This window comes from Agelaius phoeniceus, chromosome 28 (assembly GCF_051311805.1).
Source record: "Agelaius phoeniceus isolate bAgePho1 chromosome 28, bAgePho1.hap1, whole genome shotgun sequence".
NCBI classification, from domain to species: Eukaryota; Metazoa; Chordata; class Aves; order Passeriformes; family Icteridae; genus Agelaius; species Agelaius phoeniceus.
Window position 1 is genome coordinate 2,901,213 of NC_135292.1, and position 21,087 is coordinate 2,922,299.

Below are 21,087 nucleotides of genomic sequence, written 5' to 3' on the forward strand. Positions count from 1 at the left end.
GGGTGTGAGTGAGCCCCAGGGTGGAATTGTGCCGCGGTGCTCCCCAGCAGCTGTGGCAGTGCAGGCCCAGCCAGCGCTGGAGCTGCAGCAGCGGCAGCGAGGCTTGGCCGCAGTGGCTGGAGGTGCCAGGGGAGGGTGGCCAGGATTCCCGAGGGTTTGAGCAGAGGATCTGTGGGCAGGCCCAGGGGCTTGGCCCGCTGTGGAGCCCTGGCTGCTGCTGCGTTGCCTTCAGGGCAGGCTCAGGGGCGGCTCCCATGGTCCTGCTGCAGGCGGGAAGTGCAAATCTCCGGGGCTTCAGAGCCCCTGAGGCCAGGCTGAGGGGTCCCCCCGTGCTCAGCTGTGCTGGCGGCTGTTTCTGGCCTCAGGGACACTTGGCGTGGGCCCCTTGGCCACCAGTGGTGCTGCTTTGCACTCCTTAGGCAGGAGCCGATGGCCTGGCTGGGTGTTGGCAACAGCAAAGTCCCAGGGCAGGCTCTGTGCCAGCCCAGCTTCCTGGGGGAGAGATTCCACAGGAGACAGGATTCTGGCTACAGCCTGCCTTACATTTACATCCCTTATTTCCACCCTGCACTAGGTGGAGAATTGCCCAGGTAAGGAATTCCAGACATGAATTCCAAGGGAGATAATTGAATATCTGCCTTGGGTCTGGCTCTTTTTCTTGCCAAGGCCAATGGCAAAAGCTGTACCCATGGCATCTTGGTTTCCATCTCCAGCTTCCAAAGGTGTTTCTTTATTTCCCCATTCATTCTTTCTACCCAACCCGAGCTCTGGGCTTGCCAGGGGTTATGGAGGTCCCATTGTATTCCTAAAGCTGCCATAATCCCCTGAAGGGTCTTTCCTGTAAAATGAGTTCCCCATCTGAATCTATTGCTTCCACAATCCATTATCTTTGAATTATTTCTTTTAGCAAGAGGTTAATAAGTGATCCAGTGCTTGCTGAAGCAGTCAGAATTGCTTTTGCCCCCCTGTTAGGTGCCATGGTGTCAGCAGAAGATTTTGAAGCCTTCCTGCTCAGGGCATTTCAGTGCCAGGCTCTTACAAGCAGCCACAGCTCCGCGGGTTGAGCTGAGCATGGGGCGGTGACCTGCGCTTTGTCTGATTCCCCTTCCTTAATAACAGCCTGTCTTGTAGCTCTTTTCCCTTCTGCTGCCCTTGCAGAGCCATCCACAAACACATTGTCTCCCTCAGGCCAGGGAATGTCCCATCAATCTCTCCCAGCCTGGCTCGGGAGCTCTGTCCCTTGAGTGCAGTCCTGGGTTCCTTGCCAGCCCCTCTCCAGGCTGTTCAAACAGGAGGCTGGGTTAAACCCTTGCCCTGTCCTCAGTTCTGAATCCTCCTGTGCCACTGAACAAGTTTCATACTGTAATCACCGAGCCCTGCTCATCCATTGAGAGGCTCTTTTGGTTGTCAAAGCTTTAACTTGCTGCCAGACTTGAACTCTAGGAGATCCTCCTGTTGTCATCAGTTTTCAGGCCTCTGCTCCCACGGAAGCTGTGGCTGCACAATTCTGCAGACATTGAGGCTGCTCTCTGGCCACTGGGTTAAACATTTTAGCACAAGAATTCCTTTGGCAAGACCCTGTTTAACGTCCACCTATAATTCAAATTCTTTTTCCCTGTCTGGAAGGCCCAGGCCACTCGCCTCAGTTAATCTTAATTTTAACACTTGAAAATTCTGTGTTTCCTCCTTGTGTCCATCCATCCAGTTTGTTGACTGGCAAGATAGGAGTGTTGTAGGGAGACATCCTTGGCTCCAAAAGCCCTGCCTTTAACAGGGACTCAATACCAGGCTGTGAGCCCTTCCTTCCCTCTCTTGGAACAGGGTAGTGCTTGTCCTGGTTGCTTTAATTTGTAGAGGCTCCATATCTAATTTTCTGTATTTCCCTGGGGCTGCCCACACTTCTGGGTTCACTTCAGCATAGGCCTTGTCAGACTTTTGACACAGAGGTACAACAGAACTAGCCTCTGTATCCCTTTTTACAGTATTAAAATCCAGCTCTCAAACTCCTTCCTAGTTAATTACAATCACAGGAGGAAGAAAAAGAAATTCATTTATTTCAAACCTATCCCCCACAGCTTCTAATAGTGGTTGAACAAATCATACCTGCTCATCTTTCCCACTCATTCCCTTAAAAATTAAAATATTCCTTTATTATTTTCCCCTTTAGGTCTAAGATTCAGAGCAGATTGAGAGGCCCCTGTGTCCATCAGGAAATGCCTCCTCTCAATGCAGACCCACCTGAATGTTCTCAAGGGCTCCAGTGTGGAGGGTCCCTGGTGTGATGGGAGCTGTGTCAGCCCTGCCAATCCATGTCCATCACGGGCTGGACTTGCTGGTCCTGAGGGTGCTGCTGTCTCTGCTTGCAGTGTCCTTGTGCCCTGCAGCTGGAGCCCTGATTCCTTGCCAGGGGCTGTTTGGGTGGGCTGTGCCCTGCCGAGGAGGGCAATGCCTCTGCCGGGTGCTTGTGGCCGAGCCGTGCCCTGGGTGCTGGGGCCCCCTTGGGCCCTGGGGCTGATCCCTCGGGGGCTGTAGGAGCTCTGCCCTGGCCTTTGCCTTCAGCTTGGCCTTTTGCTGCTCCCTTCTTGCATTCACCTGCTGGGCCTTTGTGCCCAAGTGCTGCAGGGCCTTCTTCTGCCCCTCCTGCAGCCCCCCTCAGTGCCTGTGGGTGCTTGTCTTGCTTTACAAGACAGGCGTCTGCTTGGGAAGGCAGAAAAAGCCTCTCTTGGAATGGAGAATGCAAACCCCCTCCCTCTTAATTTTTAGGATAGTGAAATCAAGGGGCTCTCAGGCAAAGATATGGGATTAGGAATAACGGTTCTTTCCTAGTGTGTATAATATAATAATAGTAGTGTGTATCAACAGCTCCGGCAGTGCCAACAAACAGAGCCCGGAGCCGGTCCCGGCCTTTCGGCTGCGGCGCTTTCCCCTTGGGTGCAGTTCCGGGCACGGCCGGCAGGGGCGCCGGTGGCTCCCGCGGGGCGGGGCAGCGCATCCCTGCCATGGGAACCTCTCTTAAGGGAAATAGAGCAATCCCTTCATCTAACTCTTTCACTTTTTTACCTTCTGTAGCCTTTCTCCCGTGTTTTGAGAAAGAATTTGGAGAGGGCTGCCTTTTAACTGAGCTCCTCGTGTTTCGATAAGGTGCTTCCTGTAGAGAGAGGGATTTTCCCTGAACAGCAGGAGCTGTGGTTACCAAGGGGACGTAACTCAGAGCAGGAGGGGTCAGGGGAGGATATCCCGCCGAGGCTCGGTCGGAGTGTGGGCAGGGTCTGCTGCCGGAATGGCCAGAGGGGGATCTTCCCGTGGAGGCCGAGCCGGAGCGTGGGCAGCCCCCACATGGCTTCTGGCGGCTGATCCGGCAGCTCCCGGCAGAGAAAAGGCAGGTGGGAGACCCCGGCAGCAGCAGCGGCGCTGCCCAGCGCAGCTGGCACGGGCAGGGCAGCCGGGGATGGGATGGCTGGGACCCGCCCTCGGTGCGGTCGGCGCGGTGACCTCGGCCCACGCGGCAGGACAGAGCAACCCCATCTTGCCCAGCATGGCCGGCAGAGCGGCCGCGGGCCGGGCAGTGGGGCCAGGGCACACAAATTCACCGCCAGCGCCGGGGCAGGTGGAGCTGCCCTGGGCAGTGAGCCCGCACCTGGGATGGAAACCGGGACAGGCGGAGCTGAGGCGGGCAGCGAGCCGGGACCCGGGACAGGCGCCTCGGCCGCCAACGGAGGGGGCAAGAGCTGCAGAGGATCCCACTCTCTTTCTGACTTTTCCTCTTGTTCCCCTCCCTTTCATTTCCCCTTTTTATTTTCTTGGTTTTTTCCTCGGGTGTTTCTGATACTTCAAAGATTTTTATTCTCCTAAAATCTCCTGTCTAACATATGGCATATTCTCTTTCTTCTAGATTAAATGGGTTTTTTTCCAAATAAATCCAGAACCTAACAAATCTAAACTTCTGCTTGGATATTTTGAAATGGTCGACGAGCTAACTCATGACCTCCTAATGTTGTTTTTCTCATCACCTTTTTATTTATCCTTTGGCAAATTAAGCATCTTTCAGTGACTTGCTTTGCTACACCAAAAATCCCAGTGCACCCAAAATTCCTTAAAAAATGATCACACAAAGCTTGAGTACGCCAGTGGGGTTTCTGATGCACGTCTTCTAATCTTTTCCTTGTAAGCACATTTTATTAAGTCATGTAGAAGTTTCTATTTCCCTGATTTATCTTGTTCATTTCCTATCTTGTTTAATTCTTTTTTCTCGGCTTCCCTAAACTTTGGAATTTCCAGTTTTTCCTCGTTTGGAGTTAATATTAACATAACTCTTTCAGCTCCATTTTCTGCTGCATCCTTAGCTTTGTGATCTGCCCCCAGTTTGCCCAGTTTGCCTCTCCTTTGGCCCGGGCCGGGTTCCCCCCGCCCGCAGCAGCTGGGAGCAGCCGAGAGCCCCGCGCTGCCCATGCCGACCTGGCCCGGCTCCATGGCCGCTGCTGCCGCGGGCTGCGAGGGCTGCGGGAACGGGGCACCGAGGGTGTGGCTGCTGCTGGGGGAGGAGGAGGAGGGAGGGAAGGGCAGGGATGGAGGGGGAGGAGGAGGAAAGGGAGGAGGGATGGAAGGGGAGGGATGAAGGCGGAGAGAGAGCAGCGATGGAAGGAGGAGAAGGAGGTGGGGTTAGGGAGGAGGAGGAGGGATGGAAGGGCAGGGATGGAAGTTGAGAAGGCGGTGGGCATAACAGTGGAGCTGGAGGGCGGATGGAAGAGGACGATGGGAGGAAGAGGAAGAGGAGGGACAAAGGCAGATCAAGGCTGAGCTGCGGGAGCCACGCGGTCTCGATCCCTGCCTGAATTCGCAGCCCCCACCTGGGGGATCATCGCCCCCCCCCCATGGCTCCGGTGAGCGGGGAGGGGGAGCCCGGCCCGGATATCCCGGGGGGTCCCTGGGTTGGGTTTTTGGGGGGATGTTTGGAGAATGAAGAAGTCCAAGGCTGAGCGGAAAAGGCCCCTCGGGGGGACATCGGGGGATGGCGGTGGCGGCTGCCGGCAGAGGCAGCCTGGAGGAGCAGAGCCCTGTGTGCCCCAGGAGGCCAAAGTGGGGAGGCCAGAGAGGGGGGAGCGCCGCCATTGGCGGGAGCCTCAAGAGCCTGGAGAGGGGCAGGGGGGACTCCTTGGAGCCGCTGCAGCGCAGAGCAGAGAATGAGGGGAGAAGGGAGCCCGGGAGCCCAAACAGCCCCGGCATCCCGAAATGGGGAGAGCCAAGAGGGGGGAGCTTTTGGCATTGCTGGCACTGCCAGCAGCCTGGGCAGGGCGGGCACCCAGGAGAAGGGGGACCCCCAATCCAAGTTTGACCCCAGCAGCTGGGACAGGGGGGAACCCCCGAACACCAGAGGGGAGGGATCAGCGATGGGGAACTCCTGGAAGGCTTTTTCATGGCTGAATCTTGGTGTTTGGGAGGGTTTTCTGGAGCCCAGATGGCCGGTGACTTGTAGAGATGGACTTGTGTGGGGGGAACTTCAAACTCCAGGTGCTCATCCCTTGTTTTCTCCAAACCAGGATTTCACATTGCCAACCCCTGTGAGGCTGTGAGGAAGAGGAAGATGCTCTGGGACACTGAGGCAGGTGAGGAGGAAGTCAGCGCCCCTTTCCCCTCTGTGCTGCTCCATCTCCCAGCCCAGCACGGCCCCCGGCTGCAGCACAGCCCTGGGGGGATCTCGTTGCCCTTGCCTGTGGCACGGAGGCAAATCCCATGCTGTCCTTGTCCTTCCTCGCCCAGAGCAGGAGTTGAGCATGGAGAGCAGGGAGGACAAATGCCCGTGGCAGAACCTGGTGGCAGAGGCCGTTTTGAGCGGCTCCACGGTGCAGGAAGCCAACGGGGAGGAAAAGCCCCGGAGATGCCGCAGGAGGAGGGGCTGCAAACGCAGATGGCGGGGATGTGAGGGGGAAAGAGCCAGCCTGGGCCGGGAAGGCGGCCGGAGATGGAGGCAGAGCTCGGAGCTGGTGCTCCATGAGCAGCTCCATGATGGGGAGAAGCCCCACACATGCGTGGAGTGTGGGAAGAGCTTCAGGTGGAACTCCGAGCTGATCAGGCACCAGAGGACCCACACTGGGGAACGGCCCTACGAGTGTGGGGAGTGTGGGAAGAGCTTCAGCCAGAGCTCCCACCTGATCAGCCACCAGAGGATCCACACTGGGGAGAGGCCCTATGAGTGTGGGGAGTGTGGGAAGAGCTTCAGCTGCAGCTCCAGCCTGATCAGCCATCAGAGGACCCACACTGGGGAGAGGCCCTATGAGTGCTCCAAGTGTGGGAAGAGGTTTCAGACCAGCTCCAGTCTCCTCCAGCACTATCAGAGTCACACAGAGGAGAGGCCCTTCCAATGCCCCGACTGCGGGAAGGGATTCCAGCGTAACTCCACCCTCGTCACCCATCGGCGCATCCACACAGGGGAGAGGCCCTACGAGTGTGATAAATGCAGGAAGAGGTTTCAGACCAGCTCCCATCTCCTCCGGCACTATTGGATTCACACAGAGGTGAGGCCCTTCCAATGCCCCGACTGTGGGAAGGGATTCCAGCGCAACTCCCACCTCGTCCTTCACCAGCGCATCCACACCGGGGAGAGGCCCTACGAGTGTCCCCAGTGTGGGAAGAGCTTCTCCTGCAGCTCTCACTTGACCCGACACCAACGGAGGCACCGGTAAGGGAAGCCCTGCGAGTGCCCCGAGTGCGGGAAGAGCTTCGTGCGCTGCTGCAGCTCCATCCCCCACTGGAGGAGGCACTTTGGGCACAGCCCTGGTCACTCACATTCCCTGTGATCCATGTTGGGAACACACCTGGCTGCTTCTCCTTTGGTTTGGCCTGAATTTTTTTCTCTTCTCCATCTCTCTGTCCTCCAAAAGTCCATTGGGATGGAACAGTCACCTCAAAACCACTCAAATTCCACTGAAAATAACTGAATTTTAACCCAAAAAGGGCTCAATTTCACCTCAGATTGCTTGTTCCTTCCTCAAAAAACTCAATCCCATGCCAAACTCACTCCATTCCACAACTGTCAAGTTGAGATGGAGTTGGAAGGAGATTGGGAGAAGTGGGATCCCAATTTGGAGCAATGGGATGGGGATTGTGTGGGGCTGGGTGTGTGGGATGTATTTGATAGCAAATAAAACTTTCAGAGTTACTGATTTCTGTCCCGTTCATTTTCAGTCAGTTCTGTTTGCAGAGTGCCACCTTCTCAGCTGATTCAATTCCTATGAAATTCCCATTTTTTAAATCATCTAACCCAAACAATCCAAAAACCAATATCAAAATAAAACCACCTGCACACAATTAATGTTTTAAAAATAATTTTAATTTTTCAATAGTACTTAAGGATGTTATTAAAGTTTAATTGTTTGGTTGAAATGTCTGAGAAATTATAGTGGTGTTTGGTTTTGTGTTTAGTATATTTGTAATATGAATTGTTTAACTAAGAGGTGTTAGATTACATGTTAATTTCTTTACATATTTTTTATCTAAAGTACATTAGTCATCGAGTTAAAATTTTCAACAGGTATTTCTTGATATATAATTTGTTTATTTATATGCATTGGTAATATTATAGTAATAGTTATTGTTGGTTTGAGTTGAATCATTGTTGGAGTTGAATCATTGGAAAGAAGAGTTGAGATTTTTATATTTTATTTTTATTATAATTTATTTAATTTCAATTATTATTTCTTTGTTTATAATTTTATTGCAATTTGTTGAGGGGATAGGAAGGAAGTTCAAGGGCAGGAACATTTTTTCCTGGCTGGGAACTGGAATTCCAGACCCAGGGAGTGTGTGCAGGACCCCACAGACTGGGATCAAAGATGGGCTGGGATCAAATACGGACTGGGATCACCTGGACTGGGATCACATGGATGGGGATCGTGTGGATCAGAACCCTCCAGACCAGGATAGCCTGGAGTGGGATCAAATATGGACTGGGACTGTATGGACTGGGATCCCAGGGACTGGGACCATATGGATCAGGACCACACAGACTGGGATCAAATATGGGCTGGGACTGTTTTTTAAAGTAACTTTGTTCTATAGTTTTTATTTCTGTTGTTAATTAAGGTCAGTGAAATAGCTGCTTGTGTTAAACTGCCTGCTTGGATGGGATAACATCCAATGCACCCAGGATGAGGACACCTGTACAGATCTGCCAACTATCAGCACTCCCCGTCTGAAGGCAGAGTGCACCAAGGCCCAAAACCTGGAGGTGATAAAGAGAATGGACTAAAGCCACAGCCAAGGAATCTGCATGCTCTAAAAAGGCAGATCCAGGGCAGAGCCATGCTAAAGAGTTCTTGGAAGATGTAAACTGGGTGCATCTTGGCACTCAGCCAGGAGCACCCTGTTACCTTCAGGGATCCCCTGAAATACCTTTCCCCTTACATCAGCCTGGTGCATATTCATAGAGCCTCATGCACAGCAGCTGGGAAGGGTTTAACACTTTACTGGGTATATTAGCGTTCAGAAACACATAATCACCAGAATGATTATATGCAGGTGCTTTTATTGAAGAGCTCTGGGTGTCAGGGGTACCAACCCAAATCTGACTCTGACGTGGGTTTGGGATGAACATGTTTTTATATTCTATCCTTATATAACTTTCATGTTAATGATTAAACTTCAATTGTTCTATTGTATACATAGATTTCAGCCAAGCATGGGCTCCTCGTGGCCCCCCTCAAACTTCTAACATAGTTTCTCATGATTCTTCTTATGATTAAACAATAATTATATTTAATTACTAAACAATCATCACATCTAACAATTATATCATTTATCATGTTCTGCTTACGGAGGTGCGATTTCACATGATCTGGCAAGCACAAAGCCTAACATTTTCAGAGTCTATTTTTGACATTTTTCCAGGGCCCCACTATCATTCTCCCCCCTTTGAAAGCATTTTCACTTCACTATAGGTGTAAATGTTTTCACTTGATACAGTCCTTTATTTCTCAATTTATTCTTGACGTTCTTCAAGTCCATGGTTGATGTAAACATTGTCGTGGATGCTGTCACGCACTGGAGAACCAGAAGATGGTGGGCGTGGATCTCGTGTCAGTGCCTTTATTATCTTCTGGTTCCAGGATGTTTTCTTCTGTATCTCTCCTTTTAAGATGCTGTGAACTAACCAAATTGCTAAGAATACAATTAGTAAGATCATCACACTCTCAATGATAGATTTAATCCATGAACTCACATTCCACCCTAACCCTTTAAAGATTTTGCCTAGCCAGGTCGTAGTCAAATCTTTTTGCTCTTCTTGTGCTTCATGCTCTCTTTGTTTCAACTGATTGATGCCATATTCTACATCTGCAGTTACATTTGGGATGTGAACACAGCAATGACCAACTTGTCCCTTTAAAAATCCACATACTCCATGCTCTTTCAGGAGTAACAAATCTAAGGCTAATCGATTTTGTAAAGTCATTTTTGTGGTGGCTTGTAATTGTACGTTTAATTCTTTAAAGCCTTCCCGGGTGACTCTTGCCAGTCTATCTACCTGACCTGTAAGTTTGTACAGCATCTTCTACTCTGATAGTTTGCTGTAGGACCAAGCAAAGACTCTAGGGCCCACCCAAATTTCACTCCACCAGAGGGTTCTTGCCAAGTGTCATCTGGATTTTCATTGTCTAGAACTTCTCATCTTGCTCTTATCTGCACAAGTTCATGTTTTCTGTTAAATGGGGACTTTTTCCAAATTGGACATGAGGTTGGGAGGCCTAAAGTAATTTCCTTTACTTTCCCATCTACAGGCAGATGTGTTGTCCAGGTGCCATCGCTTGCTGCCCATACAAATTGTCCTGGACCTCGGACTGTACTCCTGGTACATCCTACAACTGCTTTATAATTCACTCTGCCTTGTTTATGTTTGATCCCTCTGCAAGCACAGCCAGTTTGTAGGGCTATTGCCAGGGGTGGCATCTGCTTTAACTCTGCATCATCAGAAGTGCAGTCATAAGTTTTATTACATGCCCACCAACTTACTTGGTCTGCCCTCGTTCTGCTGCTGGTGGCAGTGTTTGTTACTGCTGGATCTGTTTCATTCTCGGGGCCTTCCCACTTAATGCACCAAGGGGTGTTTGCCATACATTGGAATCTTTGAAGGATACTCACAGACCACGCACTGTCCCAAGGCTCTGTCTGATCTTTCTGATCCTTGGCCTCACACTTCCATACCAGACTGGTTTCTGTAACATTTTCTGTAATCTGTTTATAGTGTGGCAAATAGCATTGCCATTGTGTGATGCCTGCTGATTCTCCCATAGGGGTTCCTAGTGTGCCATCACTTAGAATACAGTCTTTCTGGCCCATGGGTTTCATCCATGTTCCTATTTTCTCCCAAGTTTTCTTGACTACTTGCCTCGACTCAGGTACCTGTTTGCATGCAATTGTTTTGTTATTTTGTATTTCAGGTAGTTTTGCTGTTATGATTCCCCAATTTACTGGGTCTCCTGCTGCCCTTTGGTATTGGCAGACAGGCAGTTATTCTACAGGTGTTTTGCATTTGGCAAAGTCTTTGACTAATCCAGTCTTTACATTCTCAGCCCGAGCTGCATTAGAAACCTTTATCCCCTGTGTTTCTGCTTGTACCTCTCTCTTCATTCTAGAATGAAGAGTAGTTAGTTGATCTTTTTGCATTCCACATCCCAAAGACATTAATGACCATAACGTTAGCACAATTACTGATAGCATTCTGAAGCAATTAAACACATCTTATCTGCAGCCTTGTTGGTTCCAGAGTTTACACAGTCCGTGATCCAGGATGGATTTTCTTCACTCGGGTGTAGTGAATCCAGGGGTCCACGCCGGCTACTTTGGCTGCTGTAAAGGTGGTCAGCAGTACCTGGTGGGGCCCACTCCACTTTTCTTTCAGTGGTTCTTCGTTCCAGTTCTTGATGTACACCTCGTCTCCTGGATGTATGTTATGAACTGGGCTCTCGAGAGTCAGCGGTCTATTCCACACGAGGATGCTCCGGAGCCGAGCTAAAGTTTTCCCGAGAGACAGAACATAATTATACACTTCCTGCTTTCCTGTGACGTGCACATTAGGGTTAGGCTCAGGAGATTCATATGGTTTCCCATGCAATATCTCATATGGACTGGCGGACATCCCACTCCTAGGCTTTATCCAAATCCTCAACAGTGCTATTGGCAAAGCCTGGGGCCACTGCAATTTGGCTTCTTGGCATATTTTACTGATTTGCCTCCTTAGTGTCTGATTCATCCTCTCTACCTGTCCATTCGACTGGGGTCTCCACGGTGTGTGGAGGTCCCAAGTTATCCCCAGCAATCTACTTACCTCTCTTACTGCTGTAGCTATGAAATGGGGCCCCCTATCTGATGATACCCTAGGGGTACCCCGAACCTGGGAATAATCTCCTGTAGTAACCACTTTACTGTTTCCTTTGCTTGGTTGGTGCGACAGGGAAGGGCTTCTGGCCAGCCAGAGAATGTGTCAACCCCCACCAACAGGTATTTGTATCCTCGAGTTCTTGGCAGTTCTACAAAATCTGCCTGCCAATAGTCTCCTGGCTCTATTCCTATCCGAATTCTTCCTAGGTGTGCCTGTCGCCTTGCCACTGGGTTGTTTTTCAAGCAGATCTCACACTTTGACATTACTGATTTTGCCATTGTTAACATACATACCGAAATTAAACTCTGCCTTAGCAATTTTACCAATGCCTCTGCTCCCCAGTGACATTCATTATGTTTAATTTGTAGAACTTCTCTCATTATCAAGGGGGTACCACTATCTGTCCTTGTGCAGTCACATACCATCCCTCTGAATTCTTTTGTGCATTTAGCAAACGTGCCAGTCTCTCATCTTCTACTGAATATTTTGGTTCTGGAGGCAAATTGAATTGGGATACATTAAGCTTTAAAGGTATCAATGCCATTGTTGTTTGCACCTCTCGAGCAACCTGTCAGGCTGCCCAGTCTGCCTTTCGATTTCCCTCACAGATTTTGGAGTTTCCTGATTGCTGTGCTTTACAGTGTATGATTGCCACTTGTTCAGGTTTTTGTACTGCCTTTATCAATTGCAGGACTGCATCCTGATGTTTAATGTGCATACCCAGAGAAGGACAATAGTCCTCTTTCTTTCCACAGTGCTCTGTGTACAAGCACCACTCCAAAAGCATATTTTGAGTCAGTCCAGATATTTACCTTTTTCCCTTCACTTTATTCTAGTGCCCTGGTTAAAGCAACCAGTTCTGCCTTCTGGGCAGATGTATTTGGTGGTAATGCCTTTGCCTCCACTGCTGTACTGACTGTTGTTACCGCATACCCAGCGTATCTGGTTCCGTTTTCCACGAAGCTGCTCCCATCTGTAAACAGCTCCCACTCTGGCTGCTCTAGTGGGACGTCTTTCAGGTCTTCTCTTGCTGAGTAGGTGTACTCTATTACCTCCACACAGTCATGCTCTAATGGGCCTTCTTCAGCTGTGGTACCTGGGAACAAAGCTGGATTCAAAAGGTTAGTTGTTTTTAATGTGACATCATCCTGCTCAGTCAGGACTACCTGGAATTTCATCATCCTGCTTGGGGATAGCCAATGGCCCCCCTTCTGCTCTAAGACAGTGGTTACCATGTGTGGTACATTGACATCTATGTGCCTTCCCATCGTGAGCTTCCTGGCTTCTTGTATCAGCATCACAGTGGCTGCGACTGCCCGCAGACATGGAGGCCACCCGGCACTTATGCTGTCAAGTTGTTTGGAAAAGTAGCCCACCGGCCTTTTCCAGCCTCCCAGACCTTGGGTCAGGACTCCTAGTGCTAGGCGCAGCCTTTCATGGACAAACAGCTGAAAATCTTTAGACAGATCAGGTAACCCTAATGCTGGAGCAGTTGTCAGTGCTTCCTTTAATTTTAGGAAGGCTTCTTTCTGTGGTTTGCCCCAGGTGAATGGCTGCATCTTCTGAGCTTCACACAGGGGTTTCGCAATCAGTCCATAGTCCATGATCCACAGGAGACACCATCCTGCCATCCCGAGGAAGACTCGCAGCTCATGTAGATTCTGGGGCTCTGGAATAGCACAAATAGCTTGGATACGGTTAGTGCCTAGTTTTCATTGCCCTTGTGAAATTTCACATCCCAGGTAGATCACAGTCTGTTGGGCAATTTGTGCCTTTCCTCTGGGTACTTTATAACCTCCCATTCCCAGGGAATATAAAATCTCAATGGTTACCTTTATACAGGTTGCCTTTTCTTCTGTAGCTGTTAGTATATCATCAACATACTGCAACAACAGGTATTGGTCTCTTGGTACTTGCCCACTCTCGGTCCAAATCTCCAGCTCCTTTGCCAGTTGGTTTCCAAATAGGGTCGGCGAGTTCTTATATCGTGTCCAGGTGAGCTGGGTCTTTCTCCCATTCCCTGGGTTTTCCCACTCACAGGCAAACAGTTTCCTACTTTCTTTGTCAAGGGGGATGCAGAAAAAGGCATCTTTTAAATCAATTTCAGTAAACCACTTATATATCTCTTTTACGGATGTTAGCAATGTGTAAGGATTTGCTACCACTGGATAAATGTCCTTTGTGATTTTATTTATTGCTCTCAAATCCTGCACTAATCTATATTCACCATTTGGCTTCTTTACTGGAAATATTGGTGTATTCAATTCTGATTCACATTCTTCTAATATTTGGTATTTCAAGAATTTCTCAATAATCTTTACTTATTCCTTGCCATGCTTCTGGTTTTAGGGGATAGTGTTTGACTTGTAGAGCCCTCGCCCCTTCTTTTAACTCTACATGCACTGGTTGTGCCAATTTAGATTTCCCTGGTATATCTGTCTCCCATACAGAGGGAATCACTGCATCTTCTACCTCCCTAGGGATAGAGGGAACAGGTTTTTCTTTGATCATTAATATCTGTCCCGTCTTTGATTCAGATATTTTCATTATAAGCTCCCCATTTTCAAAGGTTATTACCGCATCAAGTTTCGCTAGCAAATCTCTCCCTAAAAGCGGAATTGGACACTCAGGTACGTATAGGAATTCGTGTGTTATAACTTTGTTCCCAAAACACAAATCTAGGGGTTGCAAGAATGGCCGTTTTTCCTCTTTCCCTGTAGCGCCGACTATTGTTGTTTCCTTGTCCCCAATTTGTCCTTGCAAATCATTCAATACCAAGTAAGTAGCTCCTCTATCTATTAGAAATTTGACCTCTTTATGTCCTAATTGTTTATTTATAACAGGTTCCTTAACTTGTTCTACTGGCTCTGTGTCTAGTCAGCTGGTATACTCCCCCAAAACCATCCCCTTGGTAACCTGCTGGCACTGATTGCCCTGGTGAAACTGGTTGTTCAAGTCTGGACATTGTCTCTTCCTGCCGAACTTCATATAGTTTAGACCAATTTATAGTTTTGGGCACAGCATTCTGAACTCCTATTTGGATCCACTCTTGATATTTCTGTAGTCTCCCCATATCGCAAAATAAATTAGGGTCCCAATTTGGATCCTCAATTGGGAAATTCTCATCTAAATTCCCTGTTACGAGTCCGTTTCTGATGTCCTCTCTTACCCTTACTTTGGCTGCCTTAAGTACCATCTCTTTCTCAGTAGAATCCATCAAAGTATATAATATAAATATATTAGATATATTAATATACTATATATAATTATATATATATTTATAATATATTAATATACATATTATTGTATGTCATCCCAGTCAAGATTTTAAGTTTTGTATAACCATTTTTAATACTCATGCCATTTTATCAGGATTTTCTCTATGAATTCTGGCTGATTGTTTCCAAATAACTAAATCTGCAGGAGAGAAAGGCACTTTTATAAATACTGGCCCTTCCACTCCTACACTTTGTTGCAAGGGGGCAATTACAGTTCGTTTTTGTCTGCCTATGTCTTTTCTATCCATAACTGGGGCAAGGTTAGACCGACTCCTGGTTCTGTGGGCTACCCCATCGTTGATTCTCTCTCTCTCCTTTCTACCACAGTTAGGTTTTTCTCATCTTCCGAGGAAGAGGGATCAGGTGACGATGGGAGAGGAGAATAAAGAGGGAAGGGTGTACTAGACGAGACAGGTTCAGGACTAGGTGGGGTAGGAGCAGGCAGTGGGATAGGGACAGATGGAACAGGTGGGATAGGGTTAGGTTCTCTTGTTCCTATTGGAGCTACCTGTAAATCAATATCTGTATAATTTTCCCTACTCAGGCTTTCTTTCAACGCCAAGTGTTCTAAACAACGTTCCTCACAAACCCCACACTTATTGCTTGCAGATGTTTTAACCATCATTAATCCACATTCATCCTGCCATTCTGGCTTTGCCCGTAAATAGAAAAACAAATCAACATACGGAACCTCATCCCATTTTCCTTCTTGTTTACAAAACGACATTAACTGCGAAATAGTGTTATATTGCAGAGTCCCGTATTTTGGCTGTTTGTTGTCATTCTCCAAGGCATATCCTGGCCACCATGTATTACAATAATCAATCAACTTAGCTTTACGTTATTCTTCCCCAAAATTATCCTGTTTCCAATGTGCTAGTAAGCACCCCAAAGGAGAACTTTGCGGGATAGAGGTGTTGCTGCCCAAAATCCCTTTAAGTTTCTCCATTCCAAATATTCCACAAATTGCCGAACCCGCAACGCTCTCGCGATTGTCTTATGGAACGGCGCCTGGGCTTGTCCCAGCAGGAATTCCTTTAGCCCAACCAAGCGTAGCTTTCGCTGCGTCTCATTGGCAGGCACCCAAACCAAATTAAAAAGCACCTTACCTTTCTCCCGGGGACGTGGCGAGCGGCAGAAGCGGTCGTGGCCGATCGAGCTCCCCGAGAATCCCTCGGTGCCGGCTGGAGCGCGGTCGAGTCGCGAAACTCGCTCAGCAGCACCCGCAGGGTCCCATCCGGGGTCGCCAAAATGTTAGCGTTCAGAAACACATAATCACATCAGCAATTATATGCGGTGCTTTTTATTCAAGAGCTCTGGGAATCGGGGTAGTTTCCACCCAAATCTGATTCCAACCATACATTCAAGGTGAACCTGTTTTATCCTCTATCATTACATAACTTTCATGTAATTATTAAACCTATATTGTTCTATTGTATACACAGATTTCAGCTAAACATAGCCCCCTTTAAATTTCCAACACAGTTTCTCACATAGATTCTTCTTATGGTCATATAATAATTATATTTAATTACTAAACACTCACTACATCTAACAATTATATCTTTTATCATACTGCTTAGGCAGGTGCAGTGATCTGAGAAAACACAAAGCCCAATATTTTCAAAGACTATTTTTAACATTTTCCAGGGCTCCACTATCACTTTTATTTCTTGTGGGAAAAAAACCTCCATCTCAACCAGGCACTCATGGCCAAAGCTGGGTAACTGCCTCTGGAATTCCTTATACCCAAGGATAGCTCCCAGACAAAAGCCGTCAGGAGTGACAAGTCTGGCTGGCCTTGGCTTCCTGAGGGCTGGCCCTCATCTGCCTCTGAAACACTGGGGCTGGGTGCTTTCCTGCCTTATGAAAAGAACTCTTCTTCCTGTCCAGGCACCCACAGCCAAAACTGAGATTGCACCTCCAAAATGCCCAATGTCCAAGGAAAGCCCCTAGACAAAAGATGCCAGGAGAGACAGGGCTGGCTGGCTTGGCCTGAGGGTGGCCACCTCTCATCTTCTTCCTAAACACTTGGACTTTGTGCTTTACTTTCCTATGGGCAAAAACACCCATCTTGACCATGGCCAAAACTGGGATTCCACCTCCAAAACTCCGTACATCCAAGGATTGCTCCCAGGTGAAAGCTGCCAGGACAGACAGGTCTGGCTGCCCTTGGCCTCCTGGGGGTGCCTCTCCCCTGCTGTCCAAACACTGGGGCTGGGTGCTTTCCTTCCTATGGAAAAGAACCGTCCTTCTTATCCATGCAGAAATGGCTGAAATTGGGGTTCCACCTCCCAAATTCCCAGTATCCAAGGGTTGCTTTCAGACAAAAGCTGCCAGGACAGAGAGGTCTGGCTGGCCTTGGCCTCTGATGGCCGCCTTTCATCTGTCCCTGAGACACCACCGGTGTTCTGTGCTTTCCTTCCTATGGAAAAGAACCATCCTTCTCCTCCAGTGTCCATGTCTGAAACTGGGATTCCACCTCTGAAATTCTCAATATCCAAGGGTTGCACCCAGGCAAAATCTGACAGTACCATCAAGGCTGGCTGGCCTGGGCCTCTGGTGGCTGCGCCTGCAACAGCGGGGCTGGGTTCTTTCCTTTCCATGGAGATCCCTGGGACACTGTGGGGACCTCATGGAACCAAGGGGATCATTGTGGCACCACTGGAGCCCAGGGAACCAAGGGGATCATTGTGGCCCCACTGGAGCCCATGGAACCAAGGGGATCATTGTGGCACCACTGGAGCCCAGGGAACCAAGGGGATCATTGTGGCCCCACTGGAGCCCAGGGAACCAAGGGGATCATTGTGGCACCACTGGAGCCCAGGGAACCAAGGGGATCATTGTGGCACCACTGGAGCCCAGGGAACCAAGGGGATCATTGTGACACAGAGGGGCTCCATGGACCCAGAGACCATTGTGGCTCTGTGGGGCCTGATGGAACCATGGAGACCATTCCAACCTTCAGGGCCTGGTGTCACCAAGGGGGCATTATGACACCTCAGGGCCCCATGGAAGCAAGGGACCATTGGGACCCTGTGGGGCCCCATGGAACCCAAGGAACATGGAACAGCTCTGGCTGGCTTGGCCTCCCAGGGGACACCTGACAGCTCTGGCTGATCTTGGGATGTCAAGGGCTGCCTCTCATCAGCTCCTGGAGCACTGGGGCTCTCTGCTTTCCTTGCTATGGAAAAGAGCTGTCTGACTTTCCAGATGGTCATTGCCAAAAGGGGTACTCTCCCTAAAATAATTCCTATTTGCAAGGGTATCTCACAAAACAAAACAAAACCTGCCAGGTCTGGCTGGCCTTGGCCTCTGGTGGTCACCTCTCATCTGCCCCTGAAACACTGGGGCTCTGTTCCTTCATTCCTATGGAAAAGAACCAGCCTTCTTGTCCAGGGACCATGGCCAAAATTAGAATTTGGCCTCCCAAATTCTGTATATCCAAGGATTGCTCCCAGACTGCTCCCAAAAGTTTTGCCAAAAGTTTTGCTCCCAAAAGTAGCCAGGACAGACAGGTCGAGCTGGCCCTGTCCTCTGGTGATTTCTTTAGACCCTGAGCTGAATGTTTTCATTTGGAAACACTTTGGAGAGGGCCCAGAGATGTCCCAAGGAGGGGGGGTTTGGAGACCTAGGGCCCATGAGCACTGTATAGGGACAAAGGAGCTCTGTGCTCAGTGGGGTGGAGCCTGAGGACAGTGGAGCAGAGCCATGAGAGTGTTTAAAGAGCGATTTCAGGGCTGGTGGATCCTTTTGACATAGTGGAAAACAGCCAGAGAGAGAAAGAATTAACGCCAAGGGCAGCTGGGGAGGCCCAGAGTGGCTGCAGGAGAAAGGAATTTCCCTGTCAGGGCAGGGCTGTGGTGCAGCACGGCCCCAGCAGGAGCCTGGAGCAGCCCCAGGCTTTGTGTGGGGAGGCAGGGGCAGGCAGGAGGCAGAGCTGTCAGCAAAGGAAGGGCCCAGCCAGGTGGGGCAGCCGGGGGATGCCCAGAGCCTGCAGGGACAGAGGCCAGGGCAGGAACACCGTGGGACAGCCTGGGCTGCACAGGGCACAGGGATGGGCAGCAGCTGCAAGACAGCCCTGACAGAGCCAACGTGGGCAGCACTTTGGCCATGGCTGCTGGCCCTAGGCCTGAGCCAGGAGGGGACAAGTGACCCTTGCAGGCCTGGGGCCTCATTGCCTCCTTGTCCCTGCTCAGCAGCCTGGCAGGGGCTGCCCCACGCTCCTGCCCTTGGCATTGCCCATCCCCACATTCCAGGGCCCATCCCGGGAAGAGCCCTGAGCAAGGAGGGAGGGACAGGATCTGCCTGGCCAGGCCCTGGGGCTCAGGCCTTGGCCCTTTGCATTCCTGAAACAAATCCAGGTTTGCTCAGCACCAGAGACACCTTTGCCTTGTTTGTCCCCAGATGCTATCAGTGCCTCCAGTGTTCTGCTCTCCCTGGAACCTGGGGACACTTTCTCAGCCCTGTCCCTCACAGGGATCTCTGTAAAGTACAAGAAACTTCAGTATTTCAATCTCACTGTGAGCTCTTGAGAAGTCTTTGAGCCCACTCTGAGGGACTGGGTGTGATGCAAAGAGCAGCAAAGGCCCAGAGGGTGATTAAAGTCCTTGTGCTGTGTCTGTGCTGCTGAGCTGGGCCGGGCTCCTGGCCCAGAGGCAGCTCCTGGCAAGGGCAGCAGAGCTGCAGAGAGACAGCTCTGGCCAGGAGCAGCTCCTGTGCACAGCCCAGCAGGGCTGGGGCACTGCCAGGGCCCCTCAGGGACACGAGCAGGGCACAGACAGAGCTCACAGAGGCTCAGCACTGGCCGGGGCTGTGGGATGTCCCCGCGGGGGCTGTGTCACAGCAGCACCTCTGGGGCTGTGTCCCAGAGCCACAGAGCAGCTGGGATGGCAGCAAGGGGCTGTGGGACAGCACAGAGTGGGCTGTGTGACAGCACTGAGGGGGTTGTGACAGCACAGAGCGAGCTGTGACATCACAGAAGGTGGCTCTGGGACATCACAATGTGGGTTGTGACACAGAGTCACAGAGCAGCTGTGTGATGCCACAGAGAAGGCTGTCACATCACAGGGTGACAGTGACATCACAAATCTGCTGTGTGACATCACATAGCAGCGGAATGACATCATATGGAGGTTGTGTGACATAACAGAGTGATTGTGTGACATCACAGGGGCAGTGTGACATCGTGGGGGCAGTGTGACATCACAGGGGCAGTGTGACATCACAGGCAGCATTGTGACATCACAGGGGCCGTGTGACATCACAGGGGCTGTGTGACATCACGGGGGCTGTGTGAGGTCCCTGGGGAGGTCACTCTGCCCCGGCCCCCTCACAGCTCCCCCCAGAGCAGTCCAACCCTGCTCGTGCACAGCAGGGTCCCCTGTCCCCCCGGGTCCCCCCGTCCCCGGCCCCGCAGCCTCCCCCAGAGGATGTTCCACGAGATCGACCCCAGAGCCTGACACGGGGACGGGGGGCCGGGGCCCTGGGGGTGGCACAGGGGGACAGGGGCCCCCTGGCAGCGTCCCCGTGTCCCCCAGGACCAGAGCCTGGGCCAGGGCTCCTTCACCCTGTTATAGATAAATATCATAATATTGGCTTTTTGCAAATATTAAAATGGATTTTATATGTGTGGTGTTAAAGTAACTTTGTTCTAAAGATATCGTTTTTATTTCTGTTGTTAATTGAGCTTAGACATTGTAGTGAAATAGCTGATAGAAGTGTGCTTGTGTTAAACTGCCTGCTTGGATGGGATAACATCCAATGCACATGGGATGAGGACACCTGTACAGATCTGCCAACTATCAGCACTCCCCGTCTGAAGGCAGAGTGCACCAAGGCCCAAAACCTGGAGGTGATAAAGAGAAGGAGCCAAAACCACAGCCAAGAAACACACATGCTCTGAAAAGGCAGACCCAAGGAGGGGCCATGTAAAATCATTCCTGGAATATGTAAAGTAGTTGATGGATATGCATGAGGCTCTATGAATATGCACCAGGCTGATGTAAGGGGAAAGGTATTTCAGGGGATCCCCGAAGGTAACAGGGTGCTCCTGGCTGAGTGCCAAGATGCACCCGGCCGTAATAACCTTTGCTCCATGGTCCTGGACTCCCATTGTCCTTTATTAAACTTTGTACATTTTCACAGGAGAGTGAACGTGTTTTTCACAAATGGAATCTCAAGGGAACAAGGGTCAGTTGTTAAGCCAAGGCTCTGCTTTGACCAAATGGGGCCTCATGGGACACAGGTGCCACTGGGACATTGCCAGGTCTGGTAGGAACAAGGCTCCATTATTGCACAGTGTTACAGGTGAGTAATGTCATAGTTGGGTCTCACAGTGAGGAGATAGATACTATGTGTGTGTTAAGATGTGTAGTGATGTTATTGTCATCTGTCCCCCATAGTCCTCTTCCCCTCCCCTTGTAATGGCCTTGGTGG

General features: G+C 50.1%; 1 protein-coding gene across 1 annotated transcript in view; it reads left to right on the top strand.

Moving 5' to 3' along the window:
* The window catches only part of LOC143696053 (uncharacterized), a 1,205,294-nt gene that overhangs the window by 746,612 nt on the left and 437,595 nt on the right, over positions 1-21,087 (top strand). Inside the window, 1 exon segment of the mRNA XM_077191259.1 lies at positions 6,080-6,295. Within this exon segment, the coding sequence (XP_077047374.1) occupies positions 6,080-6,295 (216 nt within the window).